At 43.0% G+C, this 23167-nt stretch overlaps 1 protein-coding gene across 3 annotated transcripts in view; it reads left to right on the top strand.

The window, feature by feature from the left end:
* The window catches only part of CCDC187 (coiled-coil domain containing 187), a 68846-nt gene that overhangs the window by 9708 nt on the left and 35971 nt on the right, over positions 1-23167 (top strand). For all 3 annotated transcript variants that reach the window (XR_006276129.1, XM_038374438.2, XM_043499153.1), the window contains exons 8-13: positions 4982-5110; positions 5733-6484; positions 6872-6966; positions 7845-8515; positions 9427-9526; positions 20565-20755. Coding sequence is in view for 2 of the 3 variants with exons in the window: in XM_038374438.2 (XP_038230366.1) it covers positions 4982-5110; positions 5733-6484; positions 6872-6966; positions 7845-8515; positions 9427-9526; positions 20565-20755 (1938 nt within the window). In the remaining variant the exon portion in view is untranslated. The remainder of the gene's footprint in view (positions 1-4981; positions 5111-5732; positions 6485-6871; positions 6967-7844; positions 8516-9426; positions 9527-20564; positions 20756-23167) is intronic.

A 23167-nucleotide genomic window follows, 5' to 3' on the forward strand; every position in this document is an offset into this window, starting at 1 on the left:
TGCTCTAATAAATTTGTTAGTCTCTAAGGTGCCACGGGTACTCCTTTTCTTTTTGCGAATACAGACTAACACGGCTGCTACTCTGAAACCTTTATTTATACTGTACATTATACACATTAACTCCTGGGAACCACAGTCAAGGATCATGGTCCATTGGGCAAGGCACTCTGCAGAAAAGTAACAAAGGCAGTGACATTCTGGAACTGGTGGCCAAAACAGTCAAATAAGGGCAGGGGTGAAAATTCGATGGGGGGCGGATGAGATAACAGCAATAACAAATTGGCAGAAAAGCAGAAACTCAGTTTCAGTGGTCTGTTGATAGGAAAGCCATGTGATCTATCAGATAGACTGAACTCAGGACTGAGCTACTGGGGTACCATCTTTGGGCTGAGAAGTAAAAGATTAGGAGCAGTTATAGTCATTAGAAATCCCCTGGGGTGTTTTGCAGGGATATTGGTTACACCCATGGCCCAATTACGACACAGATGGACTCTTGGGTAAGCAGAATGGAGTTTTCTCTGGTTTCAGTGGGGTATGGTGTGAGTTACTTTCTCTTCTAAACTGTTGTGTTGCCACACTATTAAAACAGCTGACCCGCTGCACCCCAGAAGTGGCTCTATTTAAGTGAGGCATGACATTCTGTCAGGCCTGGTCTACACTTATAAATTAGATTGAGCACTGTAAATAGGTCAGAGCTGTGAAAAATTTCACACCCAGAGCGCCATAGTTAGGTTGACCTAACCCCCAGGGTAAATGTGGGTAGGTCGATGGAAGAATTCTCCGGTTGACCTAGCTACTACCTTGGCGTGATTGATCAACTACAGCAGCAGAAAGACCCCTTCCGTCGATGTAGGAAACATCTGCACTCTGGTGCTAGCGTGGCATAGCTGCCATCCCACTGCAGCCTGGACACCTTCACAATGGTATTTAGAGGTTTAGCTGCAAAGTGCTTTGAGATATGTATGCACAAGCTGCTGTAGACGTTCAAAGTATTATGACCATAATAAATATAGGTTGGCTTTCCAAAGGCACCTGGGAAGACCGAGCAGTACATTTTCTTATGCTCCATTGACAATCCTTGCCATAGGACAAGCCTTGCCATTTTTAGTAATACTTTGCATCCAAAGGGATTTGAGTCTTATTTCATTAGGGCTTGTAAAGTATTTGGTGTTCCTTAAATCAAAGGTACTATAAAAGTGCCAAGGACTATCACCCCTATTTTACAGACTGGGAAACTGAAGTACAGAGAAAGTGGATGATTTATCCACGGTCTTGCGGCAAGTCAGCGTTAGAAGTGGGAGTCTGAACAACTAGACCACACCCTCTCCTCACCTCTATTTCTAAGTACAGCATTTTATTGTTGAAATCAAGCAACTTTGCCCATTTAATGCCACAATTTTGGTTTGGAAACAGCTGCATTCAAAGTCATAGCACTTGATGGTCGTACTGCTGAAAAGGGTCTGGGGGTGACAGTGGGCCACAAACCGAGTACGAGTTCTCAGTGGGATGCAGCTGCAAAAAAACGGCTAATAGGATTCTGGGTGTATTCACAGGAGTCTTGTTTGTCAGACACAGGAGGTAACTGTCCCACTCTACTCAGCACTGGTGAGGCCCCACCTGAAATATCGTTTCCAGTTCTGGGCATGACAATTTAGGAAGAATGGGAAGAAATTGGAAAGAGAGTCCCGAGGAGAGCAACAAAAACTATCAAAGATTTAGAAAACCTGACCTCTGAGGAAAGGTTGACAAAACTGGGCATGTTTAGTCTGGAGAAAAGACAACTGAGGGGCAACCTGAGAACAGTCTCCCGATATGTTACATACGCTTTAAAGAGGACAGGGATCAATTGTTCTGTGTCCACTGAAGGCAGGACTAGAGGTAATGGGCTCAATCTGCAGCAAAGGAGGGTTAGGTTAGATAGAATTAGAAGGGTAGGTAAGCTCTGGAATAAGTTTCCAAAGGACTCCCCATCATTACAAGCATTCAAAACAAGTTGAAAAGAGCCCTGTCTGGGATGGTTTAGGGTTACTTAATCCTTCCACAGTGCAGGGGGCTGGACTTGAGGACTTCTGAAGGTCTCTTCCAGCCCCACATTTCTAGGATTCTATGAAACTTTGCAGGAAACAAGCAAGGGGTACTGGATGTGCAGATTATTTAAAGCAGGGGTATTTAACACCATCAAGAGTATAAAGTATGTGACTTCAGAAAAAAGCAAAAGGATCCCCCATCTAACACTATGCAGATGAGGTTATGAATGTAGTAGCGTGGTGCATTCTGTTACCAAAGTGCTATTTAAAATGCATGAAATACAAAATAATTTTCTTCTCCCTCCATTTTTTGTTTTAATGGATTGCTTGAAAAATGGCTTGATCTTCCTCAGAGACTGGGTCATAATAAGACCATGCTATATGAAACATTCATCATTGTAACTGCCAGTGTCAGGATGTCTTTATTGGCCATTCGTTTCTGTCAGTGAAGAAGCCAGGCCAGGGCTAAGAAGAGATGAATGAGGGGTCAGGGGTCAGAGGCAAAGTACTTGGGAATTTGATGAATTATAAATTTGCTGTATTTAACAAAAAGTTAAGTCGCAACAGCTATAAAATATTCATCTGTTCATAGAAAGCAAAAAATAATTGCAGAATATTTAAATTAAGATGGTTTCCTTCTGGGCAGGCACTTTCATCAGGGATTCAATCTGTTCTCAAATTTTGACACAAGTTTTTGTAGTTAATAAAAATTGTGCAGATTAAACAAAATAAAGATTTAATTGAAATTAGACATCGCTGGGGGAGGGAAAAGGGCTTAGAGCCTTTTTAGTTTTTGTCTGTTGCATTTAGAGAAACTATCAGGTATTTAAGTTCTAAAACTGCGTACTAACAACCACCACCTGCATTTCTATTACTGCAAAAACTATACAGAGAAATAGGCCAGAAAGTTGATTCACTCAAAATAGCGACGAGTCTCAACCCCCTGGCTGTTGCTAGAGTTTGCAGGTACTACTTTGGGTGGTCTGGTCAGTAAGCCGTCCAGAGTAACTACAGGGTGCTGCAGGAAGTGATGTCAGTCATTCTGTGGGTGGTGCTCTTCCTGTCTCCCTAGCTACACGGACTGTGATATTGTGCTGAACGTTAGTTAAGCCGCTTTGTTTTCTAACAAGACCTAATTGTCTAGCAAAGAGTCAAAATTGTCTAGCCCAGGAGTTAGTGGTGAACCCGATGCTCCAGAATGGCGCTAGGGGGTTGCAACGAGTGTGTTGCAGATTCATGGCCAGAAGTTCTGCTGGTGTATATGGGCGTAGCTTCATTGAAATCAATAGAGCTGGGCCCAGTTACACTGGTCCAGTATCTTGAAGTTGATACTTAAACAGGGTATCCGACTATGCTAGTGTAAATCCCTTACCTAGCCAATCTCCCAAAAGGCTGCTTTAATAACGGGCCAGATTTATTTAGTGGAATTTATAAAGGCAGCTAGGCTCCTCCTGCCTCCCAGTGAAAGCCAGTGGGGGATGTCTACACATGGAGCAGGGGGTGGGATTCCCAGCTCAAGGAGAAATACTCACTGTAGCTGCGGCAGCATGAGAGCTAGCCACCCCAAGAACATGCCTCTGGTGTCAAACGTACCCGGGGTGGCTCTCTCGCTGCTTGCTTTATTGCAGCTACCCGCTGTTTTTAGCACGCTAGCTCGATCAGAGCTAGCAGGAGCAGTTCTCCTCCAGCCGGGAATCACACCCCCAGCTCAAAGCATACATGGATCCATGGACGCTTTAGCTTTTTGCAACTTGACCCCATCTGAATCTTTAGCTGCCTTTGTAAATCTGGCCCAGTATCTATTTCACCTTAACGGAATCGTCCCTTTCAAACCTCTTCATAACTTTGTTAACTTTTGTCCATGGAAAACTTCAGGGGTTTTGGCACATGGAAAAAAAAAATATGTCTGTTTAGTCAATTTCACACTCTGCTGATGAGGTGTTTGGTACAAATACATAATTATACTGGTGGGAGTATTGGCATCCCCTGAATATAATCTGAAATTATGAAGTCAAACTTTGATAAATGTTGTCTATTATGTGACACCATGTATTAAGGAAGAATTATTCATTTGTGCCTCATGCTGTATATTTATTTTTGCATTATACGCAGCCTCTCCTGCTGTACGGCTCATTGATTCTTCTACACTGTATCCTGCTGATCCTCACCTGTTTAAAAATAAATGTGTTTTCTCTAGTGAGGTTGAAAATCAAAAATAAAATCACGTTCCCGTTAAACACCTATGGTTCCTACCTTGGAGATACAAAAAATGGGGCATATGGGATGATCCCAAGCACTTATAACGGGACAGATGGAAGCATACACTGAGCACCCTTACAAACTTCCCCAGACAGCTGCCTCAAAAAAAGCACTGATTTGGGGAAAGCCAGGACAGGTGGCAATGCTGTTAACACCCCCAACACCTTCTGCAGCCCATTGCGTCCAAGCTCCGGCTGCACCTGTCGATAGACATGCCTTGGGAAACTTGCAAGCTTTTCTTTATCTAGTATCCTCAAGGATTCAGGGAGTCTCAGGTTTCAGCAAAATGCTTTTAAGCGTCACAGGAACAGGATGGAAAAAATAGAATTCAGTCTCATATCTGGAGAACCGCTTAACTCTGTCAGTCCCCAGGTCTCTCTCTAGCCCACTTCCTCTTACATGCTTGCAGGCGCCACAAGATGGCACTATCCCACACTGTAAATGGGCCCGAATACAGAGTGTAGGACTCAAATTTGAGCGGCCTTACATTTTTTTTTTTTTTTTTTAATAGTCTGATGAATGTCAAAATGTTGATGAAAAATTTTGACTCGCTCTAATTGGAACCTATTGTCCCCCCTTCCCCCCAGCATCCCAAGTGTGGTCCCTTGAAATGGACTTATGAGAAAATGCCCCCCCCACACACACACTTTTTATTTTTTAAGAAAGAAAAGCCACATCTGTATTTTGTTTTCCAGGATCCAAACGGATTGGTGCTTCTGCATGGCGAGAAGGTCAGAAGCTGGTTAAAAAGTTGCTTGGTCCACCTCCTAAATGTACAAAGCTGGGGAGCACACCTGAAGAGCAGACCCCTAAAAATGACTGTGGTACAGTTACCTGTAACTTCTGGGTTGTAAGGAGCAGGGGAGAGATCCTGGTCTTTTATTTTGATAAAGAAAAAAAAAATAGTGGCTGAACACCCCTTTAGAAACTAGACGAAACAAATTGTTTCTTCAAGGTCATTATGAGTTCCTGAGATTAAAAATGGTTACAATTCCCCAGCTCTTCACTTAACAGCCCCATGGAACAGTTACAATATCACCTGTCTGTTGTGGAGATGTGGCCAGTTGATGGTGTCATTGTGTTTGAACCAAGACCTTAGATGGAGTTCTTATCTAAAGGGCCTTTTGATAAGGAATCTGCAACTTCTCTTGTGTATTAAATTGTTTTTACAGGGAAGGTCCATAATCCACAGATCATTTATATAGCGAACCACTGCAATGTCAAAAAAAGAGCCCTTACAATTTTGACTTCTAGTAAAAACCTGCAGCGATTTTCAAGCTGCCCTGAGGTTTTACTGCTAAGTAAACTCCAGCAAAGACAGAGTTATAAATGCAAATGCTGACAGACTGTTAGCGGAAAGTAGATTTTGTGACTGAGATGTTAGATACAGAAAATGATGCATCCCAAAAGTAATAAACTAACTGTTGCTTTAAAATGTTCTCACAGAACCTGGTAAAGAATTTATAGCAGCCCCACAGATGGAACAAAGCTCTAGAGAAAATGGTGTTCCCGGTGGAGGTGATCACATGTGGAACAGCCTTCCGCAAAAAAGCTGTCAGACTACACCTGGCAGTTCCATGGAAATTGCCAGCAATGCACTGACCAGAGATGCAAAGCAAATACTAAGGGAACTACATTTGCAAAACCAATCTTGTGAGGAATACAGAAGTACAAAGCTGCGGAAAGATACCACAACAAGAAGGGCAGAAGATCCAAAGCCATATCCAGAAACCTATCCTTCCTCAACTGAAATCAACAGCATCACTGCCTCTGATTACAGCACAGAAAAGACCAGGTCCTTGTTAATGAAAGCTGGAATAGAGCCAAGAAATTGCAGCTGCGGAAAAAGTGCATCTCTTCCAAGAAGTAAGGGTTCAAACCGCCCAGGACAGAAAGTGTCCAAGAAGGAAAATGTTAACCAGTCTGCTAAGAAGAGAGTAAACATAGGGAAAGGTCACACCTACAGCCCAGAAGAAGTGCATGTATTTATGCACAGAAAGATTGAGGAGAGAAAGAAGAAAAACCTAGAAGAGAAAAAGTCTTTAAAGCAGGCAAGAGAAACAAGAGCTCAGAGATTGCAAGAGTTGTACAGGAAACAGAAGGAAGCTTTTGCAAAGAAATCATGTTCTGGGGTGGCACAGACTTTAAACAGGGGAACTGTTCCTGCAACACAAGGTTCTCGGTATAAACTTGCCCAAGTAAGTACATAAAGGAAGATAAATGAACAAGGATGGTGATAGAGTGAAAAAAAAATATAAAATCCTGACCAGCTGTACTGTGTTTGGAGGCAATTTTAAGTGGTTTATATAAATTGAGTCCTATCTGGGTAAATACAGGAATTCAAGTTCTAATGATGATGATCACTGCATGGGTTGGGTATCCGTAGGGTTGGAAGCCTTGAACTTTAGGTGCAAAAGGATAAGCTTCCACTGCTTGAGCTGAAAGAATAGCTTCATTACTTGGCATCTATAGTTGACTCTTATCTGATTATATAGGTCAGCTATTAGATGGGGTGAAGACCAAGCAGTATTTTATTGTTCCATAGTTATTTTGCAATTACATTAATTGTTATTCTTTTATTTCAGGAACAGGCAATGAAAAGGAGCCTGGAAAGGAATTTTATGGAGTGGGTGCATAAAACATCATATGCTTTATTGAGAAGTGAGGAGCAGGGAAGCAGGTATTACATGAGCCACCGAGATACAAAAGTGCATCTCTTCAGCCCTTTCTCTAGTGTGTCCTGGAGATTTGTCATAAGTGTTCTGCTTTAAACTGTAATGAATAAGCTCACTCGTTACTCAGCAACAAGGAAGGACTTCGAGTCTGATGTGCAAGGTGCTGTCAGTCCCCATGTTAAAATCTGCCTCATCACATACTAATGCAAGTGCAATAGTTGAAGTCGTTCACTGGGAGCCAGGAGTTCTGTGTCTGTGGGAGAATATGGCCTAATCTCTGTGTGCCTTAGTTTACAAGCCTGTCAAAGGATTATCATGACACTTCACAGGGAGGTCGTGAGGCCTAACTAATAATTGCTTGTAAAGCATTGTGACATCTTCCCCAGAAAAGCCCTGGTGTGATTTATTTTGCTGGTAGGTTTGGTCTCTCTCTCTATTATAAGAATATTTCATTTCAAATTAGAGTTTTGTAGAAAAAAAACAAACCCAGTCCCAACTAGGATAGTACTCTGCCCAGTGCACAGGTTGGTTCTAATAATCAGTGACTGGGTTATAAACACAACATGAGAATCTCATGCAGTCTAGGTATAGGCCAATATTGCAGCCTGGTTTTATGCTTCATATTATTAAAGACTTTAATTCTACAGCATTTAATAGACAAGCCTCTGAAGCTTCGTCCTAGATGTTAGCATCTCACTCTACATCTTCAGTCCTGGATTTGTCAAGCATTTTCTAATCTATAAGCATCAATCTCTCTCGGTCTCATGAGCTGCCTTATTCTGTATCTGGTCTCTTTGCCCGGTTGCCTTTAAAAATTAGCCTGACTTCTGTTACTGTATCTTACTTCATGCACTGATGTGGGTCCCCCTTTGTATTTAAACAGTGACTTACATCCAAAGACAATTCAGCCACCTAAAGCAATGGAGACATTAGATTTTCCTTCTTCACTGGCATCTGAAAGTGGGTTCCTCAGCCCTTTGAACCTTAAAGACCTGGCAGTCACCCCTTCTCCAGCTCGATACCTGCCTCCCCAGAGCTTTTTCTTTCCACTGAAAACTGCAAAATCTGGCCTCAAGGCCTCAGCTTCTGAGGACACTTCCAGCCCCGCTCCATATAGAAATACACAGGATAGAGTGAAGGCCATTCACTCCCTAGCCAGGGAGCTTGGTGAGCGGATTGAGATGGCAACTGAAAGACTGAGGGGAACAAGCAGGCTACAAGATTCCAACGACAACGGAGGAGAGGAACATATACCTTTAGAACCTCCCAATTGGTCTTCTCCACCGTCAAAGCCCACGACACCTAAGAGTGGGGGAAACAGGACCATGAACACACAAACGCTCCTGCGTGTTCCAAGTCCTAATGGCTTATGGATTTCATTAGACCATGCACAGGATAGCACTCTCTACTCAGGTAGCCCTAAAGGAGCAGAAGCCCAGAAAAGGAAGGAGCGGATACAGGCTCTTCTGTCCGACACAGCCACTGTTAGTGAGGAGTTACCATGGAGCTCCAGTTCGGTGATGCATGGGAAAGCCGTGAAGAACGTGTGGAAAGGTAGAGCGTGGTCACACAAGTTGCCACAGGGTGACTGACATTAGCATTGCGGGAGGTTTTCAAAGGCATGAAATGGGAGTGAGCCACTCCGCTCCCATTGACTTTCCATGATCTGTTTTGCCTTTGAAAATCACCCCTGTAGAAAACAGCAGAAACTAGCTAGACTTTAGGGCAATGTTCTGTTTGTACCAGTATGAAGTGAACATTTTACCGTACCTAGTAGAGGCGGGGGCAGTCTGGTTCACCAGCTCTGAACCCTTCAGACTCTGGGGAAGCACTTCTCAGATCAGAACATCCCAGCTTGGGCCCACCTCTCACAGTTATATCATTTGTTTGCATAGCTAGAGGCTTAGCATGGATAATCCTCCCAGTGGAGTCCGAGGGGAGGGAAATGTCCGGCCACCAGATACTTGGAGTGCTCCAAGACACCAAAACAAAGACTATTCCTACTCTGCTGACAGAGAGGAGGGTTGGGTTCAAGAAATTCAAGAGATAGGGATAAAATTAGATTCCCCAACCTATCCAAGAAGGTGTTCTTCCTGTGCACACTGAGGAAGTTGAGAGACTCTTGGGGGGGACTGGATTGAGAAGTTCACTGTTTGGAAAGCTGGGAAAAGAGTCTCACAGGCTTATTCTCCTCTTTGCACCTGTGAAGCTACAGACCAGGGTTCTATTTCTGGCTCTGCCACTGGCCTGTAATGCCATACCCCCACCCCATGCCTCAGTTTCCCCATTTTTACAATGAGAATAATAATGCCGACCCACCTTCCTGAAGTACTTGGAGATCTTTGGATCAAAAGAGCTAAGCGCTTGTATTTAAGCGGGGAGAGAAGAACAGACTCAAAACTGGGACCCTTTCATTCCTGTGAAGAGCGTATTTATTAAAAACCTTCATTTGTCTTTTTTCAAAGGTTTTACCGTGAAGAAGGAATCTGAAATGGAAACGTGCCCATTACGAGGAAAGTCGATAACCTGCATAGCCTCTCCATCTCCCAGATTCCTCACGAGAAGGTAAACAAATCTGGTTATACTATTCTTTGCTAAATGCTTTGCCCACACAGAGTTAAAATAAATGGCACCAATTGAGCATGGAGTACGAGTGCTCTTTATTCCTTCATCAGAGAATTGCCAGATAGGCTGATTTTGACACAAGATGTACAGAAATAGGGAGTCCCCAATTTCTACAGATCAGGCAGATCAACAGGAACATTTTGACAACAGCCTTTTCAAGAGATGGCCCTAATCCACAAAGTTTGAATCTTGAGCAAAACTTCTCTGGAGTTTAGGGGGCATTGGGATCTGGATTTCTCAATCTCTCTCCCCGCCCCCACATCTTTTCCTGAAACGGCAACAATATTATCCCAATGCTCTGCGAAGTTCTTAGCTGTCCTGGAGAATGGAAAGCAAAGCAGTTCCCAACTGGTTGCCTGCAGTTTACAGGAATCTGCAAAAGGTTTAGAGACCAGAAATTCAAAGCAAAAAACTCAGCAGCAGTGTTTTGCCTGAATCCTATCAAGCCTTGTGCTTGTGCCGAACTCAGCCCAGGAGTTAGGTTTGTACCACAAAGGTATGTCTGCCGTTGGAACTGAGTGGGCGAGTCTCAGCTTTCGTGCTAGCTCCCATCAAGCTAGCATGCTAAAAATAGAACATAGCCTTGGCTGTGGGATGGGCTAGCTGCCCCAAGATCTTGTGTGAGGGTCTCTAGAGAATCACAGAGATGTAGGGCTAGACGGAACCCCAAGAGGTCATGTAGTCCATGCCTCCCACTGAAGCAGGATTAAGAATACCTAGATCATCCTTGGCAGGTGTTTCTCTAACCCACATTTAAAGACCTCCCATGACAGGGATTCCACAGCCTCCCTAAGGGGTATTTCTGCACTGCAATTAGATACCCACGGTTGGGCCTGTGCCAGCTGGCTTGGGCTAAGGGGCTGCTCCATTGCAGTGTGAACGTTTGGGTTGGGGGAGCCAAACTTCAGCCTGAGTTCTGGGGTATGGAACAGCTTCCATATGAGGAAAGATTAATCAGACTGGGACTTTTCAGCTTGGAAAAGAGATGACTAAGGAGGGATATGATAGAGGTCTATAAAATCATGACTGGTGTGTAGAAAGTGAATAAAGTAGTATTATTTACTCCTTCTCATAACACAAGATCTAGGGGTCACCCAAATGAAATAGGCAGCAGGTTTAAAACAAACAAAAGGAAGTATTTCTTCACACAACACACAGTCAACCTGTGGAACTCCTTGCCAGAGGATGTTGTGAAGGCCAAGACTATAACAATGTTCAAAAAAGAACTAGATAACTTCATGGAGGATAGGTCCATCAATGGCTATTATCCAAAATGGGCAGGGATGGTGTCTCTAGCCTCTGTTTGCCAGAAGCTGGGAATGGGTGACAGGGGATGGATCACTTGATGATTACCTGTTCTGTTCATTTCTCTGGGGCACCTGGCATTGGCTGCTGTTGGAAGACAGGATACTGGGCTAGATGGACCTTTGATCTGACCCAGTATGGCCGTTCTAATGTTCTCTTCCACCTTGCAGGGTCTAGAGCTTGGGCTCCAGCCTGAGCCCAAACCTCTACACCTCAATTAAACAGCCCCTGAGACTCAGCCCGAGCCAACTAGCATGGGCCAACTGCAGGTTTTTAATTGCAGGGTAGACGTACCTAAAGTGACTTCTTCCAGTGCTTAACTATCCTCCGCGTTAGAAAGTTTTTCCTAATATCTAACCTACATCTCCTTTGTTGCCAACTAAGCCAATTACCTCTTGTCCTCCCCTCCATGGGGATGGAGAACAATTGTTCACCCTATGTTCTGTAGCTAATACTAGTGCTACTGGATCAGATGAATGAAGATCAGGCTAGAGAAAGCCTCCCTTATATACTAAACACGTCAGGCTACTTAGAAAGTGGTGGGCCCAATCTTGCAGGGTGCTGAGCACCTTTGTGTCTCATTGATTTCAATGGAGTTAGAGCACCCAACACCTTCCAGAAGGAATTGCAGGATTTGGCTCCACAAGACTATGATCTTCCTGGTACAATTCAATGATTGCCCACTAGGGAGAGCTATTAATCTACTGAACCCTTTAGAGAGGCTTTTCCCCGTTTGCTTTTCTACTCTCTTAGGTTTTAAAAGCATTGTGTGCCAGGTTGTTGAAATTAAATTATAGAAGGAAGATCCATTGTTTCAGGGCCATCCTCTGAGGAGAGACAACACTGTGTTCTCTGAGGCCTCGCCATTCAAATCAAACTCTTCTCACGTGTACTTTGCAGAAATGTGTCTGCTCTTTAAGCAGTTGCATGGTGCAGATGGAGGGCCCTATGGTGTTAAGAAGCCGGCTACTTTGCGTGACTGTTCATGGCTTTTGCCCCCTGCATGTTTCTTGATGTTTTCTTTTGAGCCACACAAAAGATTTTGATTACATGAAGGACGTTTATAAATTTGCAGAGGCACCAAAATTTCAGAGTGCAGATTGGGACACTATCCCAGTGTAGCTAGTTATCGCAGCATACTTTGCAGTGGGGAGCACACATCAGACCTTAACTTGCAGCCCATTACCTCTCTGGATCCCGAGAGGTAATGAGCACCCACAACTTCCCAGCTCCTCCTATGTTCAGGCCTCTTATGTGCAGTACCTGTTTACAATGGTGCCAGTGGCGCCAGACCCACGCTCAAAAGCAGCCCTGTCTGAGCCTGCTCCACTTGCCCTACGCCCAGATCAGTGCAAGTGGAGCAAAGGGTAGGGGCATGCTGGCAGCACAGGGCCTAGTGGGCCAGTGTGCATCTGGTGCCTGCCGGTTTGCAAACAGTGCCCTCACACTGGGCGGAACAGCGTTGCCCCCGCCATGCCATGCCCCATTGCCCCAGGCCAGCCCCTTGCTCTGGGGATCGACCTCCCCACGCCATGTTCCACTGGCCCCAGGGTGGTCCCACAAAAGATTTGGCATCGGGACCACAAAAGATTAATCCAGCCCTGCTTGTGTGTGCACAATGCCAGCTAAAACCAATGGGAATTTTGCAGGCAAAAGGGAAATTCATTACTTAAAAATCCCTCATTAGAAATCCCTGAAAATACTAAGCCCAATTGTCCGAGTTACAGTCCTAACCTTAACTCACCTTTTCCTAGGTTTAGGAAAACTTTAATGCCAAGCTTAATATTAGGGTCTAGAGCGCATCTATGTCAGTAGCTGATGGATCGCTGCTTATTGACCAATGTCTGTATTCTTAAGCCAAGCTTCTGTTTGGTATGTACAGAAAAATGTAGGCTGAAAGCTCTGGAGTTGAAGTTAACAGTGGGCCCAATCCTGTGAGGAGCTGAGCACCCTCAACTCCAAATGATTTGGGGTGGGATTTTTCCAGATGCCTTACGGGGCTAGATGTCCAACTCCCATTGAAATCACAGCCTTGATCACCTGGTAGGATTAGAGCCAATGGGTCTTCCTGATCCAGGCAGAACTCTTGTTAAATTTAACACATGTTAAATAAATTGTGTCAAGTGTCACAAACCATTGATTTCCTCATGGTGATTCCTACTAGAATGTAGAATGATCTCCAAAGGGAATGGGGGCATTTAAAACCATCCTGAACAATGTACTATGATTTTTGTACTCTTATGCCAAGCATCAGAGACATACATTGTTTACCATGCATCATGCTTAGTTCTATAAGCTTACTTTTGTCTAAAGACATTACTTTTAGGGTGTTTTTTATCCCAAAGATGTTTAGAAAAGTAAAATGTGGATCTTCCTTCCTTCACCCCTCCACCCCTTCCACAGAACACACATTGATATAACATATGGCATTGACAGAAGTAGACTAAATTGATTATCTTTATGAGTACCTAGTTAAATCTCTACTGATCTCCTTTTTGCAGAGGATTAAAGAGTGGTTTAGCCAATTGGATACTATAGATTCATTTTCAGTAATTGTTTTCACTCACTTTACTCTTGAAGTTTGGGAGGGTGGGGGGCAGAGAGAAATGATGATTACTGTAGATTTAGCTTTGAGTGTGCATGTGTGTACACATTTGTGTGTATCATCACACACCACACAAATGTAAGTTTAATTAAAGAGGGAGTGTGGCCAAGAATGGCAATTTTGGAAGCTACACTATGAACATTCTTTATAAAGTTGATTCAATGAATGTGGACTCAGATTTTCCTCGTCAGCCTTACATTCAATGCAGGTTTAATGCAGATGGTGGTACACAGAAAACTCCTGGCTTATAGAATATATTCTGTACAGTGAGAGCTGTTTGTATAAAGGCATTTCATTGTGTCATCAGTAGGGCCCTACCAAATTCACTGTCCTTTTTGGTCAATTTCACAGTCATAGGATTTTAAAAATCATAAATTTCAGGATTTCAGCTATTTGAATCTGAAATTTCATGGAGTTGTAATTGTAGGGGACCTGACCCAAAAAGGAGTTGGGTGGGGGGAATCCCAAGGTTATTGTGGGGGGCGGGGATTGTGGTACTGCTACCCTGGCTGCTGCGCTGGACAGCGGTGGCTGCTGGCCGGGAGCCCAGCTCTGAAGGCAGAGCCACTACCAGAAGCAGCCAGAAGTAAGGGTGGCATGGTATGGTATTGGCACCCTTACTTCTACGCTACTGCTGGCAGGTGCTGCCCTCAGAGCTGGGTGCCTGGCTAACAGCCACTGCTCTCCAGTCAGCCAGCTCTGAAGGCGGCGCAGAAGAAAGGGTGGCAATACTGCAACCCCCCTAAAATAACCTTGTGACTCCCTGCAACTCCCTTTTGGGTCAGGTCCCCCAAATTGAGAAACAGTGGTCTCCCCCATGAAATCTGTATAGTATAGGTTAAAAGCACACAAAAAAGACCAGATTTCATGGTCCGGGACATGTTTTTCATGGTCATGAATTTGGCAGGGCCCTAGTCATCAGTGTAGACTTAATTCCTCAATCCCCACAGGACAGAGCACTAACAAATATACCCCTGGATTGGCCAGGGATGGACTAGGAGACCCAAATCTTGTCCCTAACTTGCAGTTCCCAGGAAAAGGGAAGGAGTTTGCATGGCTGCAGCAGGGATCTTTGAACCGGAGTGAGGATCAGAGCTCCAAGTGCAGATTCAGCATTGCTTGAGACAGTCAGCATTTGATTTTCCCATTCTTGACATGTTCCTTCTCCCTACTGGGGGAGAGAGGAAGTGCAGCATAAGACTAAGGGCCATATCCTGGCCTGCGTTTTTCATTTGACTTCAAAACCACCAGTAAGATGGGCCAATGTTACTCTCACTTTAAAAAGATGTAAATGGAGTAGTTGCATGAGGTGCTGGATTTACACTGGTGTAATAAAGCACAATTTGGCTGTTTGCCTCCTCAGGGCAAAATTCATACTTACAGGGTGCGTATACTAGGAAGAAAGCAGAAGAAAGGCAATATTTGAAGTGTGTGGGATTGGATTTCCAGTATTAGATTCTATTTAAATATTAAACTGCAGCATGATCTACCAAAAGGGAGACCTGCTGCTCTTCACATGCAAGGTGGGGTCTGCCATTCATATAGTAAATGCCTTTAAATATGGAACAAGATTCTTCTAAGAAGATTGTTTGATCAGTAAAACTGTAAAAGTATACAAGAGGGAAATGGAAATTGGAGTGAGAAATCCAGATAGCTCAGCTTACTGAAGTTATGAACAGCAATTACTGGAATTACAGAAAGGTAAAACCTCTTCTTTGTGTACATCAACCATGTTCACAAAGGGTGTACTGATTCCTGTTCCAGTGGATCAGTTGCAAGGATTATGCAGCAGTTACGTCACCCAGGTACAGCACAAAAGATCTCAAAAATAAACCTCCGCAAAGGGAAGCAAGGTTGCAGATGCTCTGCACCTCTCAGGATCAGGCCCATTAAGCTGTGGGGTCTGTTATTCTCATCTTGATGCCCTGGGATTTATATGCAACTCTCATTCACGCTAATGGAAGTGAGGTGCAGAAATCCCCCTGAATCCAGATGGGAATCGACCCTCAACTGTAATTGACAAACACTAGACAAAGTAGAAATAAGATAGAGTGTGCTGATCTCCCGAACAACGCAATTACTGAAAAAGCAGAGCTCCGTTTGTTTAACGAGCAGAGTCAAGGTCCTTATGGCGTCACAGAAACGCTTTGACCAATAGAAGCCCTCACACAAAGCATCACAACCCTGTTGTGATCGCTGCCCTGAGAGATGAAAGGAACTGTGTACGTACAAAATACAGCTACAGTTGGACTTGAGGAATGGAAGGCAGGCTGTGATTGTGGGTAATGCTGAGCTCAGTCCATTGCTTGCTGAAGAACTTCTAGAGATGGTGCTGTATTGATAATAGAGATGAAGGTGCAGAAGGTGGAGAATATAAACAGACACTCACTCCAATCCTGCCCTATAGCACATAGCTAAGCTCCTTCATTTTCAGTTTAAACTGATTTTTAGAAAAAAATCCCGGGTTTTACAAAAAATATTACTAGTTTTCCCCCCCACAATATTTACCCTACTTTTGTATCATTAAATATATAAAAATAACTTGTTTTATTAGGAAAATACAATCCATTGCATGAGATCTATGTATTACAAAAATAGATTAGTCTGTGTGTATATGCAAAGCTGCCTGTTGACATAAGACTATGTATTAGTCTAGAAGATACACGCAATAAACAAACAGGCACACACACAAGTTCTGAAGTGCATAGGCAGTTGAACGTACTGATGAATCTCACGCCCACCACATACACATTTCAAGATAACGGTTTAAATATTTGACACTAAAACGGGAAGAAAACAAACATCTGTATCAGAATACGTTTCAGAACCCAAGTTTAAAAACAAAAACAGGAGAAAAGGATGAAGTTGAGTGTATGTGTTGCAAATGGTGTGGCCAAACCCAATTATTAAATGTAAATATTTATAGGCTAATAGTTCTAAGTCTACAACAGTAAATTGTTTATTCAAATGAAAAAAGTTTTATTTGGGGAATAGAGATTTATTGTTTTCTTTAACTCAGAGGTGGCAATGTGTTTTGAGTTCTGTTTTAGTTCTGCAGCAAGCCAAATTGAATTCTGTTGAAAGCATTTATATTTCCTCCGTCGTCCTGTCCACCAAATTAGACCCCAATATTTACCCAGAAAAATTCATAGTTTTTTGCACTGATTTTCACCTCTTTTTGTTGTTGTAGTAGTAATAAACACTGATAAATTCCCAGGAAAAAAATTAAAATAAAACCCGAAAACGAAGGGCCCTACACATAGCCTAGGCAGCCAGTCTGTGTAGTAGGGAAGGAATATCTCATGTAGACCCTCTTACCCGAAAGCATTTGGTCAATACCCCTATAAACAGGGCCTTGTCTTCCTCTCTTAGCGAGTGGTGGACTAGACAATAGGCGGAATCAGGATGCCTGCAAATCAGAGATGGGCCTAGATCAAAACTCTGGCTCTGAACCACCCCAAACTTTGGACTGCTTGAAATCAAGATCCTAATTTTGCAGCTTGGACCTGTAGCCCCAACATAGATTTATATAAAACAAAGAGGAGGCATCTCTTATACACACAGTGATGGGAAGAATCAGTGAAGTGACGAGAACAGTCACCTTGCCCAGGAACAAGAGAATCAAAATTAAGAGAGATACCCAGTAGTGAAGGTCCCACTTAAAATCCAGGAATAATGGGAAAAATCAGGAAATTCATCTGGGCACCTAGAAGAAGTAGGAGGGTCTTGTATCCTGCAATAAAAGGAGGAGAACAATAAAATCCTGCGATAAAAGGGGGAAAACAACCCTGCCTAGATTACATGCATGTGACTGTGGGTGGGAAAGTCAAAGACCATAATGGGTGAAAATCCTGGCCCCAGTTGAGTCAATGAGAGTTTTGCCCTGGACTTCAAGGGGGCCAACATGTCACCTAGTGTCTGAGTATTTATGCGTTAGGCTGTTACTGAACTAGGGTTGGTGAATAATGATGAGCTGAGTTCTGCTCTGAGGGCCAGATCACGCCATCGGTTATTTTTCAAGCTGAATTCCCTTTGAATTAACAGACGACAGATATAAAACCTTGAACTATATTTTCCAATAAAGAAACGAGAGAGACCATCTCCTACAAGCCATCATGTAGTAGTGAGGGGTAATTAGATAGACCAGGCTGGCCAGAATTTTTTGAACAAACTGAGTCTTAAACAAAAAGCTTTTTTCAAAAGTGAATGTTTGCAGGGCTGGATCCTCAGCGGGTGGAAATCAGGACAGTCCCATTGCAGAGATGTGCTGATTTATATGAGCTGAGGATCTAGCCTATCAGGTTTGAATAGGTACAAATGAAGACCTCTGGCCTTGAAGAGCTCCATTCATTAACAAATTACACGTCACTTCCACAGGATTCAAAACTCCTTTTCCCTAGTGACTCTGCCGTGCCCCTTTTCCCTCTGTTTGTGCTGAGATCTGTGCCCAAGGCTTTGATCCTGCCCTGCACAGGTGCTGTGGTGTCAGCCTATGTGCAAGTTGAAAGACAATGAGCTGAACGGGGATTGCAAAGCAACCAGGCCCTGCATTGGAGCAAGGCTGCATGGTCAGCCAGCCAGTCACCCCTGCCAAGCAGCGAGACTGAGGCCCAAGAGGGGAACACATGCCTTGGTGCCTCATTAATACCAAGGAGGACTGCACTGAAGTCCGTGCATGCTAAGACACACCCACTGGCCTACGCTCTGCCCCTTTGACTGCGCACAAGAGGCACCTGAACTGGTGACTGCTCAGCTCGGGCAGCTCCCATACTTGTGCCCATGGCTCCCGAGTAGCTACCGGCACTTCCACTTGGTCTGGAGCATGTGCTCTGCTATATACCAGGCTCAAGGCCACCATGGCAAGCTCCCTGTGTACATGGCCAATGCCAAGCTATGCTTTCCATTCAGCTATCCTACCATGCAGATGGACGTAGGGTAAGAACCAGGAGAGATCACCAAGTGCTCTTCTGTTCCCTGCTATCACTATATTCCCATTAGGGCCTGATCCTGTCAACAGGAGTCTTTCCATTGCGTATAATGGGAGTTTGGATCAGGCCCTTGATCTCCACCCTTTCTCGAGTGATCCCTAAGGAAGCTGTGGAGCCAGTTAAGAAACTAGCACAAGATGCAAATACAGAGACCAGGCCCCAGGTATTTGTCAGAGACAAATATTAGAATTTCCTTAGAAATCCCCTGCCACCTCCCCCTACTCCATCTTCATACCCACTTTCTGAAGACAGCATCCAAGGCACAAGTTGGCAGGAGCCGTTCTACTCGTTTTAGCTATTTCTGGGTCATTCTGCACCAGGAAAAACAAAGAAAAGCTTATTAATGAAAAAAATGAAATGGGATTTCCTTAAGCTGATTGCTGATAAAAAAACCCCATTTCCACATTCATTTTTTTGTACAAAAACCATCTGTCAATATTTCAGTCTGCCTTGGTCTCCCGGCCTTGTTTGGGCTGCTACTAGATCAATAGGTGCCCATTTTCACGCGTTCCTTCCTAATCTTTTTAGCTAAGCTTTGTGCAGGATTTTTTAAAACATTCCCAGTGGACCCTGTGTCCATGTAGCCAAGAGGCAATGAGCTGCTTTGCGCTCAGAGACACGCAGCTCGAATCCAGGGTAAAAGCTGTCTGACTACTGAGATATTGGACAGGATTGCAGGAAAAAGCAGCTCATTGGGACCCCGTAGGCTGCATTTTGACAGGATTTACCATATTAAAGCGTTTACACCGATTGCAGGACTTGGCTGTGCCTTCGCCATGCTCACCACAAGTCCTAGAAATTTGATCCTGAGCGCTACTTTGCATTTCCATAGCACCTTGCATAAAAACATTTCAACGAGCTTTGCAAACATCTAGGGCGAGGTTGTGCAACCCTGACTCATAGTGGTGGAACAAATACTCCCTAACGTAAGCATGGATTGCACAATCCAGCTCTAATGAATTAAGCCTCAAAACAGTGAGGTAGTTATTTCCATTTTCAGGAGTGCTGAAAAATCCAGCTCGGAGCAAGTAATAATTTGGATGGGTAATTAGGTGCCTCTTTAGCTTCTCCATCATCATCAAGGTACAGGAAGGGGGATTTTGCACATTGGCAGGTATGATTTTTGGTCCAACTTTATGTGAAGCTTCCATTTATAAAAGAGCTAATAAACAGACATTTTACTAAATGGTTAATCCATTGCTACAAAGTCCAGCAAATTGCTTATAACCATATAGAACACTTTGTAGTGGTATATTTATAACCAACTATAAAACACTCTACTCATATCTGTATCTCTGTTTATAATATTTGTTTGCTAATGAAATCTAACTGGAAAGTGTGACTTTTTAAAAACGCCAATTGTACCGGTCTGTTTTATAGGTGTGGAAGCTAGTTATTCCTCCCCATTTTGTGACTCTGCACCTCGGGAAAGGTGCTTTACCTCTGCCTCAGTCTCTCCATCTGTAAAATGGGAATAATGATCCATAATGATGGTCTAAGAACAGTAAGCTCTTCAGGACAGCGACCATCTTTTGGTTGTGTGTTTGTATAGCACACCTAGCACAATGGGGCCCTGATCTAGGCCTGTAAACAAATTCCTTACCTCAGAGTTTACTCATTCTTGTTTGTAAAGTGCTTTGAGATCCTCGGATGAATCAAACAAAGTCTTATTTTTATTACAGCTTGAAGCCATTTTAGGCAGCAAGATTCTATAGTCATACAAAAGATTTTCTGCATCCATTTCTGTATTCACTATTTCCTCAGGAGATTTTGTGTGGGAGTTTAAGTGACACTACACATAGCTTTCATTCATTTGCTTCTCTAAGGTTCACTGAGAAATACAGAATCAGGCTCAGCATTGAATGGCAAGTGACACAGTGGGAAAAATACATTCCTGGTATAATTCTGATATAAATCTAGATTCTATTGACAAATCCAAGACAAATTTGGCCCACTTTATCTTGAGGTCAAAATATAACCCTACTATACATCTTTTCTTATTAACATAATACAATGTTTGGAAAGATTTCTCTCATTCACATCTGTCATTCAGCAAATTTTTGTTGTTGGCTTAATACAGTCCAGAGAGAAAACCAGCAAATCAAGGGAATCACTCCATATTTGATGCTCTTTCTGAAGCTCAGAATCAAGCGGAAATTATTTCATCCTCTCCTAGACGAAGTCTCCAAACATCTCTCAGTCATGGATTTGAATCCTGCACTTCTCCAACCAGAAGGATTGGGATGCAAAAAGAATTTGAGGACGACTTTGGTAAGACAGCATTTAACAAAGTAGTATCACAAAATGCAGTAGTTATTCATTACATTTCTAAGGTAATGTTGGTTGGTAATGCCATCATACGTTTTCTTCTGTCCTGCATTAGAAGAGTATTATGAGGCTCGCATTGCCAGTTGTGACAAGGGATAGTCCAGGGGTTCTCAAACTGGGGGTCATGACCCTTCAGGGTGTTGCCAGGTTATTACGTGGGGGGTCGTGAGCCGTCAACCTCCACCCCAAACCTCGCTTTGCCTCCAGCATTTATAATAGCATCAAATATTTAAAAAAATGTGTTTTTAATTTATAAGGTGGTGGGGATCACACTCATAGGTTTGCTGTGTGAAAGGGGTTACCAGTACAAAAGTTTGAGAACTACTGGGATAGTCAGACAGCTTAATTTTTGATGTTTCAGCTAAAACGGTCATTGAAATATCAAACTTTGGCACAAAGACAAAAAAGGAAAAGATTGTGAAAAAAAGATTCCCTCCATCTTTTTAGCCAACTGTAGCTGTGACAAACATGCCCCTGATTGGGATAGTCTACATTGTTGCCATATGCTTTTGTAACCCCTTGAGGCTTCGTTTGAGGATCTCAAAAAGCTTTATGATTAACCCTCCCAAGCCCCTCTTTGATACATACAGGGTATTGTCCCAGTTCTGCAGCTGGGGAAACTGAGGCAGAGTTTTTAACCAAGTGAACTAAGGTCAGTGGCAGAGTCAGGAGCTGAACTCAGGATTGCTGGGGGATTGGCAGGAAGAACGTTGTCAGTTTATACTCTAAATAAATGTTTGCATAGAGACAAGAGAAAGTTTGTTGCTGAAAGGGTTAAGGAGCAAATAATAGCAAGCATGCCTTTGTCAGAGGAGACCTTGGCTTCCTTTTGCCAAACAGCAACAGATGGTGCTTTGTTTCAAGGGCTTTTCAGAGACAAAAGAACAAGATCAGATAATCTTTCTCCAAAGAGGGTACTTTGAAAAAGCCCTTGCTCTTATAAAGGATGTTTCATTGTTGCCCCCCCCCCCAAGATTTTATATGAAATATTGGTGGGTGAGCAATCAACATTATTTATTCTGTCTCTTCCTCAGCCTCCAACAAATAGGAAGGGCGGTTCAGATGCTTGGTCACTAAGTCTCTTGTCTGCAGAGTTTCCCATTGAACAAAGGATGTTTCAGTCATCCGGTATTAATGGATAAGGGCCCTGATTCTGCAGTCTCTTGATCAGCGAGGAAAACACCCTGCCACATACAGTGCATGAGTTGAATGATAGAAACTTCTTCCTGGCTTGTATATACAGGAAGAAGTCTTTGCAAACCCCCAGCATTTGCAGAGATTAAGGGAGTTTGACTGAATCCAGCCACAAGTTTAACTGGAAACGGTAGCTTCTAGCCTGTCGCTTCTTCCTAGGTGAGGTAAGGTATGGTCATTTTGAGGGACAATATAGATTTGAATTACAGGTCACAAAGAGCTCTGCTCACCACTGGTGTCAAATGGGAGATGGTGTCAAATGGGAGATGGGAGATATGAAAGACCTTGTTAAACGCTCCCATAACTAGCAAAAACAGTCAGTCAACACTGGTACACTCTTGCAGAAAAAAGTACAAGTCATTTCTGCAGTGCAGATTGTATAATGAGGTGCAATTATATAGATCAGTGCAAAATATAAATATTTATCTTTAAAATATGTATGCATCCCCTAAGTACTAATTGCTACTGAGTATTTCCTTTACATGGTAATGAAATCCTTAAAGTATACAATAGAGTAAGATTTTCAAAAGCACCCAAGTCCCTTTTTCTAAAGGGATTTAGGCACCTAGGAGACAATATGTTTAATAGCATACATGTTAACCTCAATACTAAATATAACATATACCTTTATGTTAGTATATCTCCATGCACACTATACTTTACTTATATCTGTTTCTAACCCAAATCCTATAGTCTGCTCATGTAACTGCCATGATGTTCAGTTAAGAGGACTTCTGAAAGTGAGGTCTTCTCACATGACTATGGGTCACAGAATCAGTGCATGCTTGTGGCGACTAGAATGAATAGTTTGAGATCTTCTGAGATGAAAGATTGCGGGCTTTAAACTGAAATTCACTGTTGACCCAAGATTTCCCATTTTCTTTTTAATTCAAGCTACAGTACAGCAAATGTTTTAAATTATTTCATTAGAGTCGAGCGAATAGCCTTAAAATGTAGTAATCTCACTGGAAGCACAAAGAGGTATTCATACATAAAACCATTTCCTTCCTTTGCAGACACTTAATCTTGTGTCACTAGGGGGAGCTAGCCTCTTGTTTGTAGAAGATGGAGAAGTGATTAAATTAGTAGAATCAAAGCATGGCAGAGAATTGTAACATCACTGCTTCCATTAATTGTCCTCAGACTGAAAAGCTTGAAATA

This window comes from Dermochelys coriacea, chromosome 16 (genome assembly GCF_009764565.3).
Source record: "Dermochelys coriacea isolate rDerCor1 chromosome 16, rDerCor1.pri.v4, whole genome shotgun sequence".
Lineage (NCBI taxonomy): Eukaryota > Metazoa > Chordata > Testudines > Dermochelyidae > Dermochelys > Dermochelys coriacea.